General features: G+C 38.7%; 2 protein-coding genes across 2 annotated transcripts; both read right to left on the bottom strand.

Annotated features, from left to right (window-relative positions):
• Window positions 1–375: 375 nt before the first annotated feature.
• Window positions 376–11,987, bottom strand: slc22a17 (solute carrier family 22 member 17). The gene is made up of 10 exons (XM_026914398.3): window positions 11,424–11,987; window positions 8,270–8,821; window positions 6,437–6,540; window positions 5,814–5,968; window positions 4,337–4,502; window positions 3,823–3,938; window positions 3,491–3,596; window positions 2,851–3,074; window positions 2,406–2,517; window positions 376–1,791 (listed from the first exon to the last, which is right to left on the bottom strand). Exons 2-10 carry the CDS (start codon window positions 8,738–8,740, stop codon window positions 1,515–1,517), a joined length of 1,731 nt encoding a protein of 576 aa, XP_026770199.1. The 5' UTR covers window positions 8,741–8,821; window positions 11,424–11,987; the 3' UTR covers window positions 376–1,514.
• Window positions 11,988–16,150: 4,163 nt separating this feature from the next.
• On the bottom strand, window positions 16,151–19,372 carry cebp1 (CCAAT/enhancer binding protein (C/EBP) 1). The gene is made up of 3 exons (XM_026914423.3): window positions 18,379–19,372; window positions 17,861–18,166; window positions 16,151–17,715 (listed from the first exon to the last, which is right to left on the bottom strand). The coding sequence occupies exons 2-3, from the start codon at window positions 18,164–18,166 to the stop codon at window positions 17,398–17,400; spliced, it is 624 nt and encodes a 207-aa protein (XP_026770224.1). The 5' UTR covers window positions 18,379–19,372; the 3' UTR covers window positions 16,151–17,397.
• Between the last annotated feature and the right edge of the window lie 124 nt (window positions 19,373–19,496).

Genomic DNA, 19,496 nt, shown 5'->3' with positions numbered 1-19,496 from the left:
AGCACATGCTTGATGCTTTATGGCATTTCAAAATAGATCACAAAGGTCCCATAGCAAAACGGGTACCCAGCTATGTGCCAAAGGTTTTGGATGATCTTACTCAGTAATGCCACATAGCATATTGGAGCCCAGCAACTACTTCAGCTGTTTCAGATTATTCCAGTGTCCTAAACACTAACATGTGCTAAAGATCAAATGTGTGTTCAGAGGGAGTTCAATCAACACTGCTGTGATGTTTGAAACAGAACTATTTGTGGGAGATGAGTATGTGAATACAATACTAAGGTATATTTCATTAATTCATTCTTTCATTTCCAGTAATCGCTTTATCCTGGTCAGGGTCGTGGAGTTGTGGAGTTGTGGAGTGCTAATACAATACACACCAGTCCATTACAGGTCATATTACATTACATTAATACAAAGACAGAACCAACTTTCATTTTTAAAATTTTATTTTCAATTAAATTAGGTTAAAGATTTATTAACATAATTACAGCACATATTATTACTTGGTAAATAATCCTAAGCAATCAGTTATTAAAGTCTTATTACTACTGTCAAGTAATTTTTAGCAATTATCATAATAATCATTAATTGTCTTATTATTACTACCAACAGAGAATTAAGTGCATTTTTTAAAACAAACTAACAAATTGACAGAGCGGTGATTCTAAGACAAGGCTGCATTATTCATTCCTTCAGTTTCTTTGGCTCATGTTCCATGCTTGTGCTCAGAGCATGACCACACGGACCACACATTCTAGCACTTGTCCTTTGCTTCCCTTCACACTCATTAATACTGGGTGCAAGATTCAGTCCTGTTTCCCCAAAGTGTCTATAAGAGTGCTACAGGCGCTGTGTGTAACATGAATACTCCTTCCCTGTCAGCATGCCACACTCCCGCATACACGAATCAGAATAATCAGTACCATAATGCCATTATAAACTACCCGTTGATAAATAACAGAAGAACTTGCAATGAAGTTTTTCTATTGTGCTGATGGGCCGGCAGGAGCATAATAGAATGTCTATTTCCTCCCTACCTTTTATATTCTATTTCAGTTCAGAGAGAGTATATTTAGGGTATTTACAAAACAACTGTAGTATTTTGAGCCCTTGCCTGTATGAAGTGGGGCTGATGTACTTAGGGGATTTGTCACTCTGCTATATGGGCCATACACACTTGTATTATGTCCATGATGGCAACTGTCTGGTGTGTTACTTTTTAGGGTTACCACCTGTTGCACGGTATATGAAATTGGCACTCACTGCTAGCTGTAGTTGAGCCCTGGGATACTACAGAGCACGGTTGGCTCTCTACACCGTTGAGTTTCTCACCCCTCGCACTTCAGCAGGAGCGTGCTGTAGCTCCATTTACGCGTTAGGAATGATTACAGGATGGGAAGTTAAGAAGGCTTGTCCCATGCGCCCCCTCTCGTCCTCTGCCACACAGACATGGTGAGAGTCAGGGGAATGGCTGAGGTGGACAGGTGCATGTGTGTCTACAAAGAAGGCTAGGTCTCTGGATTTGGTGTGGCAAGCAAAGGAACGTTGTCCCTCCTCTTCCGGCCCAGTGGTGGGCGCCTGTATTGCTCACCATCAGCTAGTGTCTGTGGCAGGGGCTTCCGTTTGCTCTCCGGAAGCAGCAGAATGGACAGAACAGCCAACAGGGCAAGAGAAGAGTAGACTACATGGTGCAGGAAGTAGCCATAATGGTTGCGTAGGTCCATCAGAGGAGAGCTAAGCCGACCCACGCAGCCAAGAGCCAGGATAGCACCCACCCCACTTCCCCTGGAAAGACCAGGAAAATGTGACGAGTTTAACATTTAGTTTAATTGCTGCAGAAATACCAATGTGTCCGAGCAGCAAATTGGATATTAGAATCACATTTGAATTGCTTTTATTTAATCAGTATTGCTCCACTTATTTACAATATATCTAATCACCATTCATTTATTTTGCTAAAAAGGATGGATCCATATAAAAAAGGACATTATGGCTTTATAGAATTTTACATTATTCTGCTGGAACAAATTTCACCATTCAAATACTTTTAAAAGATCTCATGTTCTACTTTGATTCACTTACTGCAAGCTTTCCTCAACCTAATGGCTAAATGACACTTGAGATAGGAAAAGGCCTCCGAGTAAATACATGTTAAGTAAATACATCTAAGTAATCCTTAATTTACAAATTTTATAATTATAAAAATTAACAGACTGCTTCTGTGGCTGAATGTGAAATTATGATTTATTGAGCATACAGTATAGTGTGCTCTATCAGTGTATAGTGTGTGTTCTGGAAGGCCATTATATTATACCATATTTACTGACCATATATAGTGAATATGAAGGCATTCAGCCTAACCGTGAGTTGGAGAGGTTTAAATAAATGTAAAGTGTTACCTAATGATGGTGGGCATGATTTCAGCCGTAAAGAGGACACACAGAGACGCAGCAGCCTGTGATGAGAACAGGCCCAGCACGGAGAACACTGTAATGGCTGACTCGCTCAGATCTACAGACAGAACATACAACCATTAAGTCCACAAGTAGAAAAATGTTTAGAAAAACCATCTTAAATATATACAAATAGATCTAGTAATATATGCAATTACTATAGAGTAATATATGTGTAATTTAATACTTCAGTAGGTTTTTACCATTTGTGTGATACTACTGTACTACTGATCTGCCACATGATGGCAACATAGTGCCAGTATGGATCCGGGGTTTTTAAAATTTGGCAACCTAGTGCCAGGAATGTCCACAAAGCCATCTCAAATCTTTCTGAGAAGTCAACATTTTCAATTTCAAAGACAACATTTCTATCAGCAGGATCTGCACTCACACTCCATCAGGCCCAGCAGAATGAGAGAGGCGAGTCCCGTCATTGTCATGGCCAGCAAGAGGATCCCACGGCGACCACACCGGTCCACTGTTGCCCAGAGCAACAGCCAAGCTCCACCTCCTGCACAGACAGACAGCAGGTAGGTCCAATAGAAACTGGAAGTAGTGCCTCGGACATCACCCCTGAAGGAGCTGTAGCAGTGACTAATGCCATGAGAGATGAACCTGAGAGAGCCAGTAAGAAAAGGAAAGAGAGAAATGATGGATTGAGTCTACATAAAGCAAATTTCTATTCTCTTATTCTGTAATTTATACTGGGACTATCTTAATAATAGGTGTGTCCTGGAGATCTGGAGCCTATCCCAGAGACGCCATTCCACTGCTGGTCGCAGGCCACCATGCGCACACACACATTCACATACTCATTCACACCTAGGGGCAATTTAGAGTAGCCAATCCACCTATAGGCATGTATTTGGGAGGTGGGAGGAAACTGGAGAAACCCACGGGGTAGAACATGCACAGAAACTCCACACAGACCGTAACCTGAGCTCGGGATCTAGGACCCTAGAGCTATGAGGTGTCAACCTTACCCGCTGAGCCACATAAACTAGAAAGGTAGACATTTAATTTTGACTTACGAGGTAAAGCCCAACACACACATGTTTTTCCAGATGTTTCGACTCTGGAGTAGCTCTGGGAAGGACAAGTGAGGACGACCAGGCTGCGGGGACTCCGACTCCAGCTCTACAGGGACATCATAACAGGTCACATTTACACTCCAAATGGTCAAGCATGCTACATTTCTTAATCCCACAACAAAACATGAAGACTCAGACTCTCACAGAGAAACAGATCTAAATGGCTATTCTCCAAAGCATTAGAGAAAGCATAGCGAAAACAAATCTGTGGCTGTTTAGCAAGTGCTGAGTGACTAAACTAGTTAGGCGGTGATTGGTGTTCATGAACAGACCTGTGAAGCCATCATCTTCTCTTTGTCGCTCACTGTGTTCACTGAACGAGTTCATGTCACCTGCTCTCTCTGAGAGCAATAACCAGCGTGGAGACTCTGGAAAGACACCTGGAATACTAAGCACAGGCAAACAGATATGACTGTTTGTTGACAAGTTGTTAAAAACAAAAAGTAGAACAACATAACTGACACATTAATACTAGCAGAGAGGTCTGGCAGATATAGAAACCAAGCTGATGCACTGTTACAGGCAGGTGCTAATGGACACTCGCTAATGTCTTCATGTTTCTGAGGGAATGTCAAATCAATAAAATTTAATGACTCTCAAGATGTAGTCAGTTTGTATTCATCTCTTTATCTGCAATGACTGTTTTATGCTTGTCGAGTTGCTCTGTCAGGACCCTGTATAGCCAGTACCTCCCTTTCTTTAAAGCTGACCACCTCCAATCCTAACCACTATAAACTGAACAGCTGCAAAAGTTCAGAGCTGTAACATTTCCCAGCAGTCCCTCACCCATAGCAGAGGAAGAGAGAAAGAGGTGCCGCTCCGGTTCCTATCAACCCCCTCCATGTCGGGCATCCAACAGCTACTCCCAGCAATAAGAGCTCCCCGGCAACTGTTGTCAGTCCCGCAATCATGGTCACCAGGAGACGCAGTGAAGGATCACACAGTTCCAAACCTTTCATTAAGCAGCGATACAGCACCCAAAGCAAATACAAAGATCCATGTCATAAACACAGCAATAAAGAATATAAATGGAAAAAAAATTTATGCACATAGTGTCATAAGTACACTAATACCACAGCACTGCTGAATGCTTGATTCTGATTGGTCAAAAGGGGCTGATTAATTTTCTATAACCACGTGATGTGCTCTTTTTTTAATAAGGTATAGCAACACCTGACACAAGGACTTGTATGGTGGATGCTCCACATAAACAGATTTAAAAAAATTATATAATCATTGATTTGGTGAAGTTTTCTGTAAGGAGACGTTTATTTAACATTTTTGAAAGGAGTCTCCAGTATCAGTAATTTGTAAAAGGGCTGCACGATATCGAAGAAAAAATATATGCGATATGCGGTACGATAATGCTATATGTGTGTAAAGTCAATTTAAATTATATATATATATATATATATATATATATATATATATATATATATATATATATATATATATATTAAAAAACTGAAAATGATGTAACCAACATACATGTTTCATGTTCTTCTGAGGAAAAGAAAGCATTCTCTGCTATCTGCGTCACCCTAAAACTTTTGACTTTTCGTAACATTTTGAAGTATTAAAATCATTCCGTTATCGCAAACCCTTACGTTATGCATATCGCGATATTAACATTTGCGATATTTCGATAATTTTGATATATTGTGCAGTCCTACTTTGTAGTAGCCTAGGTAAAGAGGTAAAGCTGTAACAGGAAAGTCTTCAGGATGGAGGTCTTTGGCTTCTCAGTAACACAACAAGCTGAGTTTATTTTTGTCATTAATTTAAGGGAGAGAAAAAAGAGAGGATGGGAGGGGAACGAGTGTTTATACGATATACAAGTGTTTATATAAGTGAGAACAGGAACTAACTTGTTTCATAGACATTTCCAAAACTTTAAATGCTACTATAAGCAGATAAAAAGTACGTGTCCTTTTCTAATTAATTAAAAATATTATAATCATTGACAGGTATAAAAAACATCAGGACATGCTGTTATTTGAAAATAATTAACTTCAGGGTGGCATCACAGGCTGCATCACACCATCCCTGCATTGATTACTATCCTACAACATCACATCCTGAAGTCTTTTATTCCTTATTCATAAAAATGCATTTCAGTTCATGCTTCTGATAGCATCTCCTCTCATGAATTAATGTTTCAACCATCAAGAGAAGAACTAATGGCCTCTGCATTTTAGCTATACTCATACACGCCAGACTCACTCAACTGATGAATGTCTCTTTCAAGATGCACTCTACTTACGTGCAATATATAGCACGAGATAAATGCCAGCAGTGGCTGCGGCCAAGCAGAACCGCATGGCGATGAACATAGGTGGTGAGGGAGACACACACACCAGTATGCCAAAAACCACAGACAAAGTGAGAGAGATTAGCAGGGTCTTCAGCCGGCCCAATCTGAGGAAGGGACAAACCATTACAGAGACATTCTACACCATGACATTTAGCCAAAACCACTATACTGTTTCTATACTGACTGATTAATAATTGTAATTTCAACATATTTTTAGCCATTATTGTGCATTTGCTTCTTATTTTTGCAGCAAAACCCAGCAGCCTTCATTATGTTTTTTTTTTGTCTCTCATGTAATATGCTGCTTTCTTTACTGACATACAAACATTTTTCTGTAACATTTAATTTTGTGCCGGAAAACTAATGTTTGGAAATCTAAAGTGTTTTTGTACTGAATCAATAATGTAGAAGTCATAAAATAAAAATCTTTAACAAAGTTTGTACTAAAAAAAAATAGGGTGCCTAAGACTTTTGTACAGTACTGTACCTCAATCTATACAAGACTATATATTAATGCCCTGCATGCTAAACACAAGGTAATAAGATTTTTGTGTTCTTGCACTGCTTCTCACCGGTCAGCAGCATATCCAAGGCCCAGGCAGCCTATCAGGATACCCAATATGAAGCACACTTCCTCCACTGGGACCAGCCAATACTGAGAGCACACCAGATTCCACTGCCAAGACAGGAGTCATGCAGACAGGAAGTCAGGAAATGACAGTTTCTTGAAAAAGATGACCTGGTAATGTAGCTATTTTAATTGGATATTATATCTCATAAAAGACTATATAAAGTCCAAAAAAACAACACTATATACAACAAAACTACAATTCCCTTCCTCCATTTAGCTGAACAATCTCCTTTCAATTAATTAATTAAAAAATAGAAAGGAATATATCAAATCTAAAACAAAACAAAACAAAACAACAACAAGCTGAATTGAATCTATTTTTTAGAGATACCATAAATCAACTGAGAATTATTCAGGGCTCCAAGCATGGCATAATATTATTGCTTAATCAACCAGATAATATATAGTTCTCTCTGTACTCAGTGGTATGTTTGGGGCGAACGGGAAAAATGCAAGGCATGTGGAAAAGTCTGGGTGGAAACTCGTCAAGCAAGTTCTAAAGCAGTTTACAATGCATTTATTAATTATGATGAGCGTGCAGCTCATGCTGTGTTTAGTTTCTTTCTGCCTGTCCACACCCTGAAAATAGCAATGACACTACACCTTGTTCAGAATGCTTAAAGAGTATCCACACAAATATGTCCAACTTCCAGCAGTGATGGAAATGCTGACGTTTCACTTTAAAGCATTACTGCCTTAAGTCTCTTAAGGGTGTTCAACTCCCATAATATCCACAGTGGTTGCTAGGTGATGTATGAAGCAAATTATTTTCAAGTTTTCATAAGCTGTGCCTGCTTATGCCCTGTGCTTTAACTCTCTTAGCAGGCAGCGGGGAAAACATGCTAGAAATGCACAGGCTAAACACCACAGGATGCTGAGCAAAGCAGTGAACTTCAGAAAGACACAGAATCTTCCCAAGTACACAGTACACAGAAATACACACAAACATGCAAGCTAACAACATACCTCAGAGAGGTTTGCGTACTCTGTCATACTTTACACTTCCAGTCTTCCGTACACTCAGAGTATGAACATGTGTACTGGTTGTACTCTTTAGTAGGTTCAGATTTTCAAACTAACATCATCCCCACAGCATGCCAAGTACTAGCTACTGACCTTGGCATGTGGTGGATTAATTCAAGTGCAAAAAAATCCCAAAAGTTGAAGTCATTTTGCGACAGAATGACATTGTGTATTAGGTAAACCCAGGAGTATGTCGTTATGGTTTAAACTGCAAAGCGAATTATGATTAACAAATGCTAATGAGTGGAAGACAGGCTTCCAACACACCACTGCTGGAGAAGGGACACTCTGTGTGGAATAAAGCATGAGAAAACACCAGGCTATTGTCAAATTGGTTATTCTCAAAATCTGGCAATAATACATGTATGGGTCACAGACAAGAAAAAGGTTTTCGAAATAATCCAAATATTAATTTCACGGCTTTATCCTAGACAGTGGGATGTATACCGGTAGTATATTTATATAAGAATAATGTCAAACATACATGAGATTAAAAGAAATCCTGCTCAATAGTATATCATCCAGAATAACACATATTACTTGGAATAACACGTACTACTTGGAAAGTGTGTATAAATGAAAATCTCACTCTAAGAATTGTGCATCATTAATAATAATTAAATAAAAATTATTGTCAAACCTCTATATTTTCCTATTATAACTACAATTTCAGCTTTCTGGTGTGTAAGATGTTATTTAAATTTATTAAAAGATGATTCATTGTAAGCCATTGTAATTACTAAAAGAGTACCTCAGTGACAATGTTATTCCTCAGGCCTTCAGTGACATTAAAGTCCCACCCAGCTTCACAGTCCACTACACCAGAGCGAGTGCCGTTAAGGAACAGGTACTGGGTGCACTGGGAGAGCCCCCCACTGTCGCCTTCCCTAGTACCCTTCTCCCAGGGCAGTGAGGCATTTAGCATCTCATCCGTGGGGTTGGACACCGACAGGTGACAGTGATGGGGTGATGCCAGGGTCAACAGCGGGTCAGAAGACAGCAGGAAGGCCAAAAAGAGGTTAGGCAAGATGGAAAGCACGATGAAAAGCCTCTGTTTCTTCCGTCCCAGGGCCATCACCATTACCTCACCTGTAGGGGGTAGCGAGGGAGGCACCGGGACAGTAGAGGGCGCAGGAGAGGATGGGGCAGGGGATGAGGGCAGAGAGGGAGGGGGAGGAGGGCAAGGACAAGGGGAAGCCAGAGGGGAGGGTGGGGACGTCATAGCTCAAGGTGAGAGGTCAGTGAAAAGCCGTCTGCTGTGTGGTATGGAGTCCGGCGATTCGCACCTGGCTTTGGCTTCACCCTTTAATGTTGGCGTAAGAATAGGGCAGATAGAGAAAAAGAATGAAACAGAGAAAGACAGAATTTTAGATTTTGGTTTCTCTCATCCTTCTCTCTTCTTCTGTCCAAAGAAGAGAAAAATAATGTCTAACATGGAAAAATGAGAAATGTAAACAGAATCATTGCTATTACATTTCTGTTACATACTGTTATATCAGAATCACAGAATTACCTTTCCAAATTATCTCTGGCAAAAAACCTAACAAACACTCCCTGAAATACTGCCCTCTCTACACACCTAATAATCTATTATTACCCCTGCCTTGGGAATCAATGAAACCATGGTACATTCTGACCGGGGGACAAAAAGACAGACGTCAGATACAGTGTCCTACACACCTGGAATAATCTTCAGAGGTCCTTGAAACTGTATACTCATATGACACTGAGCCAGTTTAAACTTGAAACCCTTTAAGACCTAATTCTTTCCAGCCAGTGTGTTCAAACAAAATTCAAACCTGAGATCTTAACAGCTCCATGTTAAACTAAAGAAGTAGAGGTGTTATGCATTATTGCACTCATTCCTTTCATGCACTAGTGGTGAAAATGAGCACACACCTGTACATACTGTATAGTGTCCAAACAGACAAGAGCATTCCAGTCATTTTTAACAGTTCATAAAGAGTTTTATACGTCAGAGATTCACTAATTCATTAATCTGATTGGTCACGTGTTGATTAATTTTCTATAACAGCATGGCTCTGTCAATAGTGCTGGCTGTAATTTAAATAATAACTTTATATTAATGTGCATTCTAATATGTTATCATTTCTATTGTTTCACAGGGATTTGTATAATCTGTATAATCCGAGGCTAGTAATAAACGGATTTTAAAAGTGAAAAACAGATAATCCCTGACGTGGTGACCTTTTCTGTGAGGAGACATCAGAACTTTGTAACAGTCAGTAGGTTTTCCACCACAAAAGAGTCTTCAGCACAGAAGGTTTCAGGACAAGCTGTGTTTTTTTCTTATTAACATGAAGACAGAGAAGTAAGAGGCTGGTGAGTGAACAAGCTACTATAACGTAAGTGACAACAGATAACATTTGTCTCACAGACGATCCAAAACATTAAATGTAACTATAAATGGTTAAAAAGCACCATATGTCACTCATTAATAAATTAAAAATTGTAATCATTGGTAAATTGCTGCGGTATAAGAGGAATTAAAAACGTCAGGATGTTGTGATAAGACAATAATCCGCTTCCAATCAGGCTGTATCACACCAGCCCATCGCTGAATATTTACCAATAGCATTATTAGTTACTTATTACTGCAGTTATTTACTCAGTTTGCTTTTCTATGTTTTATTGATTTTACCGTAAAATGCGAAATCATATAATAATATTTTTGCTGCTTATATGGAATATTTGTGTTTACTTCAACTCTATTCAATTCAATTTTATTTGTACAGCCCTTTTAACAATGGATATTGACAATATTGACAATATTGTCACAAAGCAGCTTTACAGAAATAAATAAATTCAGGATATAAATTTAAAATGTATAAATTTATCCCTAATGAGCAAGCCAAAAAATTAGGAAGACTTGAGGAACCTATCCTCATCTGGGTGACACCGGATAGTGCGATTATAAATAATTCCCTATTAAAAGTGTGTACTATATGGTCAAAAAGTGTTATTGTGTAACCAGGAAATTCATTATAGTTTTGACATAAAGTCTGTTTTGGTGAAGTGATCAAACTGTTCACTGATGGAGACTTGAGTGGAAAACTGTTCGTGGTAATTGTTTAAGACTGGTATAACTAAGGTCTGAGTTTGTATTTGTGACTGGTGGAATTGAGAAACAGAGTGCTGAAGCAGAAAACACAAAAACAGTGATCACCAAATCCCAGGAAAAACTTATGAAATGCACAAGTGGCCACACTTAAGCTTAGACATTAGAGGGTTAATCATGAACTTGTGTGTCTGTAAATGGATGTCTAAATCTTCTTTTTTGTGTGTTTTATGGCTGTCTCTTATGCTTCCTGTGTTTGGACTGCCCTCATTTAACTTCTAGAAAATTAAAAGAAATGAAACAGTTCATTCATTAGTCTCATTTGTCTTAATCATAACAGTTACCTCAGTTGTCTTATTATCTTTAATATTGCGCAATCAATTGCCCAGCTCTGTTCACTAGGCCTCACAACTACATCAACCATCATCTTCATCAGCCATCTCTAAAGACTTCTTAATATCCTCAAGGTGTAAGAAGATCTGACTGGTTTTCAGGATTTCAAGATGGAGAAAGAAGTTGGAGCATGTAGTGCTTAGTACAGCCTAGTGGCTGGATGTGTGTATTCCAGCATTACATAAGAGGCACATTAGAGATGGGGAAAAGTGCAGCATGTAAATAAACAACAGAAGAGCAAGACTCAAGCAGGTCGTTCTAATGTGGCTATAAACAGAGCAGTGTGTGTTTGTGTGTTACTGTAGAAACAGCTGAGCCCTGCTGACACACACACACACACACACACACATACCGCATGAACACTGTAAACACTCCTGCTTTCCTTCTCTAAAGGCACATCTTTCACTTGGAGATTGATATATAAGGAACTTACTGTAATGATGATGATGAGGATGATGATGATGAGACTGTGACAGCAAGTGTCAGTAAATGTCACTCTGTCAGTGAGCGCAGTGACAATCAGCAGGCGCAGGTGATCTTCTTTCTTTCCTTCTTTCTTTCTTTTGGAGAAGAGCTCGTCTCATAACCGCATTGTCTCCCCTCTTTAACGCGTGTCCTATTCCCGGCTACCGTCCACTGTCCAAGTCTTCATGCTTGGACACTAATGTCCACTAAGCACAGGAAATTCAATGGCGTGGCCCGGGAATGGCACAAGTAGCCCTCTGTCCGAACAAAGGCTGTTGCTGAGCTGTCCTCCTGGCCGAGGTGCAATCCGCCGACAGGAAACACACACACGTTAAATACAGGCGCATTTCCGACATGCGCGACTTAAAGACTCTCAGCACAGAGCGCACGAACCGGTTCCTCCAGGACGCAAAGAGGGCGGAAAAAAGCTGCAGCGGAACAACGTCCGGAAAAAGCGGCCAGTCTCGTGCAGCATCGGCTCCATTCGGGATCCTTTCCCCTTTCCCTGAAAGAGCTGCGGGTTGACTGTGTGGCCGCCAGGTGGAGCACTACATCCGCACAAAACGCTGTGACCTCATACTGTACAGGTCTCTCTGCAAACGTGGAGGCTTTTTATTTACCGTGCATGCATGCATGCTTAACATGCTTATCATGCTATGATTTCACAGAGGTTGCTTTGCTTCAGTTCAGATTACCTCTACAGAGAGGTAAATGCTGTTTAGTCAAATGTGGACATACACATAAATTACACATATCAATCCATTGTCTGTACCACTTATCCTACACAGGGTCACAGGGAGCCTGGAGCCTACCCCAGGGGACTTGGGTCACAAGGCAGGGCACCAGACACACACACACACACACACACACACACCTTTGGGCTTGGGGGAGGAAACCAGAGTACACAGAGGAAACCCCCAAAGCACAGGGAGAACATGCAGGCTCTGCACAGGGCAGAGATTGGAATTGAGCCCCCAACCCTGAAGGTGTGAGGCAAACATGTTAACTACTAAGCTACTGTGCCCCCTGCCCCCATATGGCAGTAAAGCAGTACGTACATACATACATACATAAATGCATACATGCATACATACATACATACATACATAAATACATACATAAATGCATACATGCATACATACATACATACATACATACATGCATACATACATACATGCATACATACATGCATACATACATACATGCATACATACATACATACATAAATGCATACATACATACATAAATGCATACATACATACATACATACATAAATGCATACATGCATACATACATACATGCATGCATACATGCATACATACATACATACATACATACATACATACATACATAAATGCATACATGCATACATACATACATACATACATACATAAATGCATACATGCATACATACATACATAAATGCATACATGCATACATACATACATACATACATACATAAATGCATACATGCATACATACATACATAAATGCATACATGCATACATACATACATACATACATACATACATACATACATAAATGCATACATGCATACATACATACATACATACATGCATGCATGCACACACACCTACAGATTAGGTCCAAGTCATTATTTACAGGCCTACTCGTTTTTTTTTAAGTTGTTAAACAAGTCAAACAGGCTACAGTAAAGAACTCAATAATTCCTTTTTGATTTTCACCACTGTACTGACCCCTGGCTCTGCTCCATGAAGCCCACTTTGAGAACCACTGGTTTACACACTGGTTTATCTAATGCAGCTATAATATAATATTCACTCACAAGTGGGGGTATTATTAGGAATTTCAGAACATTTTTTTTATTTTATTATCAGAAATTTATTATCAAATTACTTTGGGTTGCTTTACTGCCATGTGCATGTCTTACATGCCGTGATTTAAGACACTGATATCTGTAAAGTTGTTAAAAAGCACTATAAAATAAAATGACAAATTATGTGCTATTTTTTAGCCATTTATTATGCTAAGCTTTATTATTATTATGTGCTAATCTTGAGTGTTTCTCCAGAGGGAACCTTACAGCACAGGGTTTCTTTTTCAGAAAGGGTTCTAAGTAGATCACGTTTAGGAAGTTTAGGAGACATTAATAATTTAAAGAACCCCTGGAAAACCCCTTTTCCTAATAGTGTACATACAGTGTTGTAGTCTGATAGGATTGGACTTTGGTGTCTGTGGATTATGCATTATATGGCCAAAAGTTTGTGGACACATAACCATCACACCCATATGTGGTTCTTCCCCAAACTGTTGCCACAAAGTTGGAAGCAAAGCACAGGATGTCTTTGTACGCTGTAGCATGAAACTAAGGGGCCTAAACCTGTTCCAGCATGACAATGTCTCTGTGCACAAAGCGAGCTCATGAAGACATGTTTTGCCAAGATTGGAGTGGAAAAACTCAAGTGGCCTGCACAGAACCCTGACCTCAACCTTTGGGATGAACTGGAACTCCGATTGCACCCCAGGCCTCCTCACCTGACATCAGTGCCTGACCTCACTAATGCTCTTGTGGCTGAATGAGCACAAATCCCCACAGCCACACTCCAAAATCTAGTGGAGAGACTTCCCAGAAGAATGGAGGTTATAACAACAGCGAAAGGGGACAAAATCTGGAATGGGATTTCAACACACGCATATGAATGTGATGGTGAGGTGTGCACATACTTTTGGCCATAGAGTATTTTGATTTTATTTGTAGTTACAGATGATTCCCTTACAGAAAAGTCACATGAACTTCACATATGAATTCATAAATTCTAAAAACTTCACTTGTAATGTTTCACACACATTTTTTTTTTAAGTTCATGTTTTTTTCACAGGATTAATTTATTTTTACATCTGATTTTTTCACATATTATTCACATAGTCACATATTAAAAAAGCCTTTGATGGTGTGAAATATATGCAATTAAGGAAACTTTGTACAACTAATAATCTCTTTTCTTCACATTCATCTCTTGGTGGAGGTTCTTTCTCACACTCTGTTAATCACTTATAATTTTCCATTCTAGTGGTTTGTAGTTTGTACGATTGCATTTAGCTTAATCACAATTACCAGGAAATACTGAAGTTCCCTCTAGATTTATTGGCCTTTGAGTACATGCAAGTCATTGGTCATTTGGTGTTGCGCAACGCCGGGTTTTGAGGTGCTGAGACTGAGCTGAAATACTGTCTTTCCTAATCGTGTGGCCGTATTTCAGGCCTGGAACCACATATTGCCCCATAGAGACTGGTGCAACTCAAACATTTGAGCACAAAGTTATTTCAACATATATTCAGGTACATTTGTAAGTTCTCTGAAGATTTTCCACTGCCTATCCAAATTTCTCCCCTGCTCTCTTACCGTTTTCCCTCATTGCACTAACAACCTGTCAGTTTGGTGATATCAGCTCCAACCATCTGCTCTCATGGCTTAGTTTTAACTTAGAGTAAAAACTGAAGACACACACACACACATGTATGTGTCAACTAACCACCTGGTATCATTGTGCCTTCTTACTACTGTGTATTCTGTTTGCAGTGATACTATAGAGAGATGGCAAAGACACTTTTCATCCCAAGTAAATGTTATGTTGTGAGAACAGATGACAGGGCCTGATAACACTGGATCACCAGCAAACACAGACAAACAAGCAAAAAAAAAAAAAAAAAAAAGCCCTGTGTGTGTCCACTTCCCACTTGCTATCTGTGTGTCCTCTGTCTGCAGTGGCAGCCACAGGAAGGCTCATAAAGCCATGCTTGTTGATGATATCTCCAGTTCTGTGTCCCACACAATGATGAAATCATACCCGTCCCACCAGAGCTGGGCCTCTGCTCTTCCCCACTCAAAATCCTGTGTCATTGTGTCAGTTAGCAAGAGGCTTGAGATGAAGTAAGGGGTAGGAAGCTAAACATTTACTAATAATGTAGTAAGTAATGTGTTATATTCATCATGAAATGGAGTGATTTTCTAGCCTGTGCATGCTAAAATAGTTATAAAATTCAGAAATATTCATACTCTTATTTGCAGTGGTGGAAAGCATACAAAACACACTGACGAATAAAAGTACTGTTCCTGTTGTGATAAGTCACACGAGTAAAAAGAAAAGTATTGATCAAGAAAAATACTTGCGTAAATAAATCGTCTGGTGAAAAACTACTTGAGTAATTACTTTACAAATTACTTCTTCATATGTCTAAAATTGACACAACTAATCTGGAAATATTCTATACTAACTCACCAAATGAGCTATGATGAAGTGAACACCATGCTGATTATCAAAAAAAAAAAAAGTAAAGTTAGCTAGCTAGCTAGCTGAGGTTAATTCATACATGTTTCCACTTATATAGGTCACTATCTAGCAAAGATGTCCCTTACACATTATCCTCTCTGTCCAGGGGCGTTGTGTCATGGCTGACCCTGCACTCTGACCCCAGCTTCCTAACAAGCTGGGATATGCGAAAAGGGAATTTCACTGTGCCGTAATGTATATGCGACAAATAAAGGCTTCTTCTTCTTAAAATTTAAAAAAAACATTACAGTCAACCATGTACTCCAGTACTATAACAAGAGCAGATGTGTTTATATTCCCCTGATTATATATGTGTGGTTTACTACGATATAGGTAAAAGAAAATCTGCTATTAAATGTAAAACGTAATATAAAGCAAGTAATAGTTTAAAAGTGACCTTTATTTATTTTACTTTTGAACAAAGCAAAAATGTAAAATCTAGAAAAAATATCTGAAGTTGCAAAGAAAAAAAAAAGTTCTCCATTATTTTCTATTTGTCCTTCTTTGTTTAAGGTTTTCTGTCATGTATATCAGGACAATTCTTTTTATCACTAACATAACATACATGTCCAGGAAATTACCTTAAAACATACATTATTTATATGAAATATAAGTTCAGTGCAAACAATTGCATAGACTTACTTATTTAAAGCAACTTAATGAGAGCTTTACAGCTGTTTCATCATATCATAAGGAACAAAAATTGTCAAGAAAGCTCATGTTAAGATAATAAAACAAATCAAATCAAATAGAAGTGAAAGTTAATGTGATATAAAAGTGGATTTATTTAAATTGCCTCTAAGGACTTTTTCTGGTCTTCTGATATTTGTTTTGAGTTTTGTGCTGTTTCAGATATTTTTCCTCAGCTCTTATTATACACTTTAATGATAAATTACTTTTATTATCATTATACACATACAATGAGATTCAGTGTGCACCGAAGTTTCCCGCCGAAGCTACGATACATATATATGGTTATGAGGAACATTCAAATAATTTGTCAAAAGGGATGTGAAATTCTGTGCTTATTAATAAAGATAGAGTTAGAAACACATTGCTTGCATAGCTGATGAAGGACCTTTGTATGAAACATCCTGTTTCTCTTGAAACTTTGTTTAATTCACTTCTACCACAATAATACTACAATAATTACTGAAGTATGCTGCAGTTACTCCCTGGATTCTTGGAAAAATACAAAAAATACATTTGCACCATTATAGGTGAAAAAACCCTATATGGCAACAGCATTGATCTCGTGACAAAATCCCCCTAAATGCCCATGTTTATAATGTTTTCTGGACGTTACTTAGTTTTATAAATTAGAGACTACTGAAATTTCCAAAAGTGTGCCAATTTCCTGCTTCTCTTTTACTGGGTAATTTGAATACATAAAGGAAGCTCTTTAATAATGTTATACTATCTGTAATTTAGCTATCCGGACTACTTTTCAGAATAATTTTTGGTTCATTTTGATCTGAATGTTTTTCTAGACTATCTTACTGATCTATAAACTGAACGAGTTTATAATATAACAGTATAATCTTACAGTCTTTACATATCTTCATTTATGTAATTATGCAGTCAGGTCCACTAACCTGATAACTAAGGTAAGCGAGTTTCTAAGGTCACTCAACAGTTCTCTTCAACTCCTACATCATTGACTTTGTTCTGTAGGTGGCGCTGAGAGAGATAGCGACTGAGTGTGTCCACCTCATGGCTAAGCTGTTCGATGTGCAGTAGTAGCCTGTGATTTTCCTCCTGAAGCTCCAGGGCCTTTTGCTGGGTGAGCTGGATACGCCGGCGTGCTTTATCACGGCTCTTCCTCACAGCAATGTTGTTGCGCTCGCGCCTCATCCGGTATTCCATGCTGTCCTTACTCAGGCCTCTCTTCTGGCCTGACTGCCGAAATGTGGACGGAGGAGGAGGAAGAAGGAACTGAGAAAACTCCTTCACCATGTTGCCAAGTTCACAGACGAGGCAGAATGAACACAAAAGCAATATGATCACTTGACTTGCAGTAAATACTATTATGCAAAATTGTATCAAAGTAGTAGGAACAAAAATAAACCTTTCATAACAACACTTCTTGTACCTGTTGTATAACGTGACTGTGCTGTGCTGGTCTTTCCATTGTTGTGTTTGAACAAGTAGAATAGGGCAAATACGCCATGCCCATCATCGGCTCTCCGCTCCTCTCGCTTGTCCTGGACAGTCCCTGAGACCCCATCGAATAGCCATATGGTCCTCCTTCCATCTGGGGAATGTGACTGGGCAGGTTACTGGAAGATGAAGTGGTGGAGTCGGGAGCCAAGGCCAAGGTATTGTTGACCAGTGAGGAGCAAGAATGATTATTGGATGAGAAGATATGAGCGGTAGAACGACTGTGTGAGATTGACATCTAAATGGACAAGAGATGATAAATAAGCAAAAGTGTTTCTATGGTCGTTAGTAGCTAGAAGAATAAAAATATTTAAAAAGTTGAATTTAGTCATGTAAAGATGGCAGTACTTCCAGGTACGTAAATACAAAAAATTCAAATGATATAAGTTATCTTTCATAGTCTCTGCTGGAGAGAAAAGACAGTAAAATAGATATCTGAAAAGAACTCACCTTTAATATGCCTTCTTCGGTGTGCGTATAGCTCCACTCTTGCACCCAAACTACGCTGGTCTGTCCACAAAATCCGTTATGATACAGGTACTCAAGAGATCATGACACCATCATTTCCTCTGTCACAACCCCCTTCTCTGTCTCTCTCTCTCTCTCCTTTGCCTCACAAATTGGCTTTTTTAATTTCACTGACTTTCTAGCGGATAAATGTAAATTATTTAACTTGAATTTTCAACAAAACAATATTTCAATAATAATATATCTAATATTCAGGAATAGAAACAGGAAGCAGGTAAAATATGTAAATGTCTTATTTATATGTAAATGTCTTAATTATATTTATTCTTATGTTTAAGCTAAATATATCTGTGCTCTGATATACTTTTTTTATTATTGTTAAATGTTGTAGTTTCTCAATCAGTATGACCCATAAAACTGATAAAACGTTGGAGGCTGGGTGCCCAAACTGCAGCCATACTAATCAGAGAAATAAAAAAGTTTATTAGTTCATATATATAAAAACAAATGATCCATGATTTATAATTTTCTCTGGTCCATAGAGCTATCTGTATAAGGATATAATTGGCAAACCTGTTCCTAGACTTGTAACACAACTTTGAGAAAAAAGGTCAGAGAAATGAATTTAAATGATGAAAGTTAGACCACGAAGCAAGAATCCTTGACCAGAACCGGTCAGTGATGGATGGACAGTCAAACAGTAGAGCTACAAAACTGAACTGAATAACTGTTCACTATTCTAATCTCGGACCTCACAAACCTGGGCATGGATATTATCTTCTTAAATCAATACACTTCATTAGTTTAGGGATTTTAGCACAGGAGAAGCTCTGACTTTACCTCTGAATGGATAATTGGGTCAGTGATAAAAGCCAAAAAAGCCAAACTGACTTTTGTCTGCTCTTAAAATGTATGATAGTGCTTCTGTTCTTCACAGGGATGAGTCAATGCCTCACTTGTTCCTCATTTGTTCGATATTTGTTCAACAAGGTCTTAAGCCTTTAAGATTAAAGTCTGTTTTTTATATTTATATTACCATTTATTGTATGGTGGTTGTGTTATTATTTTAAACAACAAGCAGACAAATGTAAAAAAAAAAA

The sequence above is a fragment of the Pangasianodon hypophthalmus genome, chromosome 1, assembly GCF_027358585.1.
Source record: "Pangasianodon hypophthalmus isolate fPanHyp1 chromosome 1, fPanHyp1.pri, whole genome shotgun sequence".
NCBI lineage: Eukaryota > Metazoa > Chordata > Actinopteri > Siluriformes > Pangasiidae > Pangasianodon > Pangasianodon hypophthalmus.
This window is presented reverse-complemented; position numbering and strand designations above follow the sequence as displayed.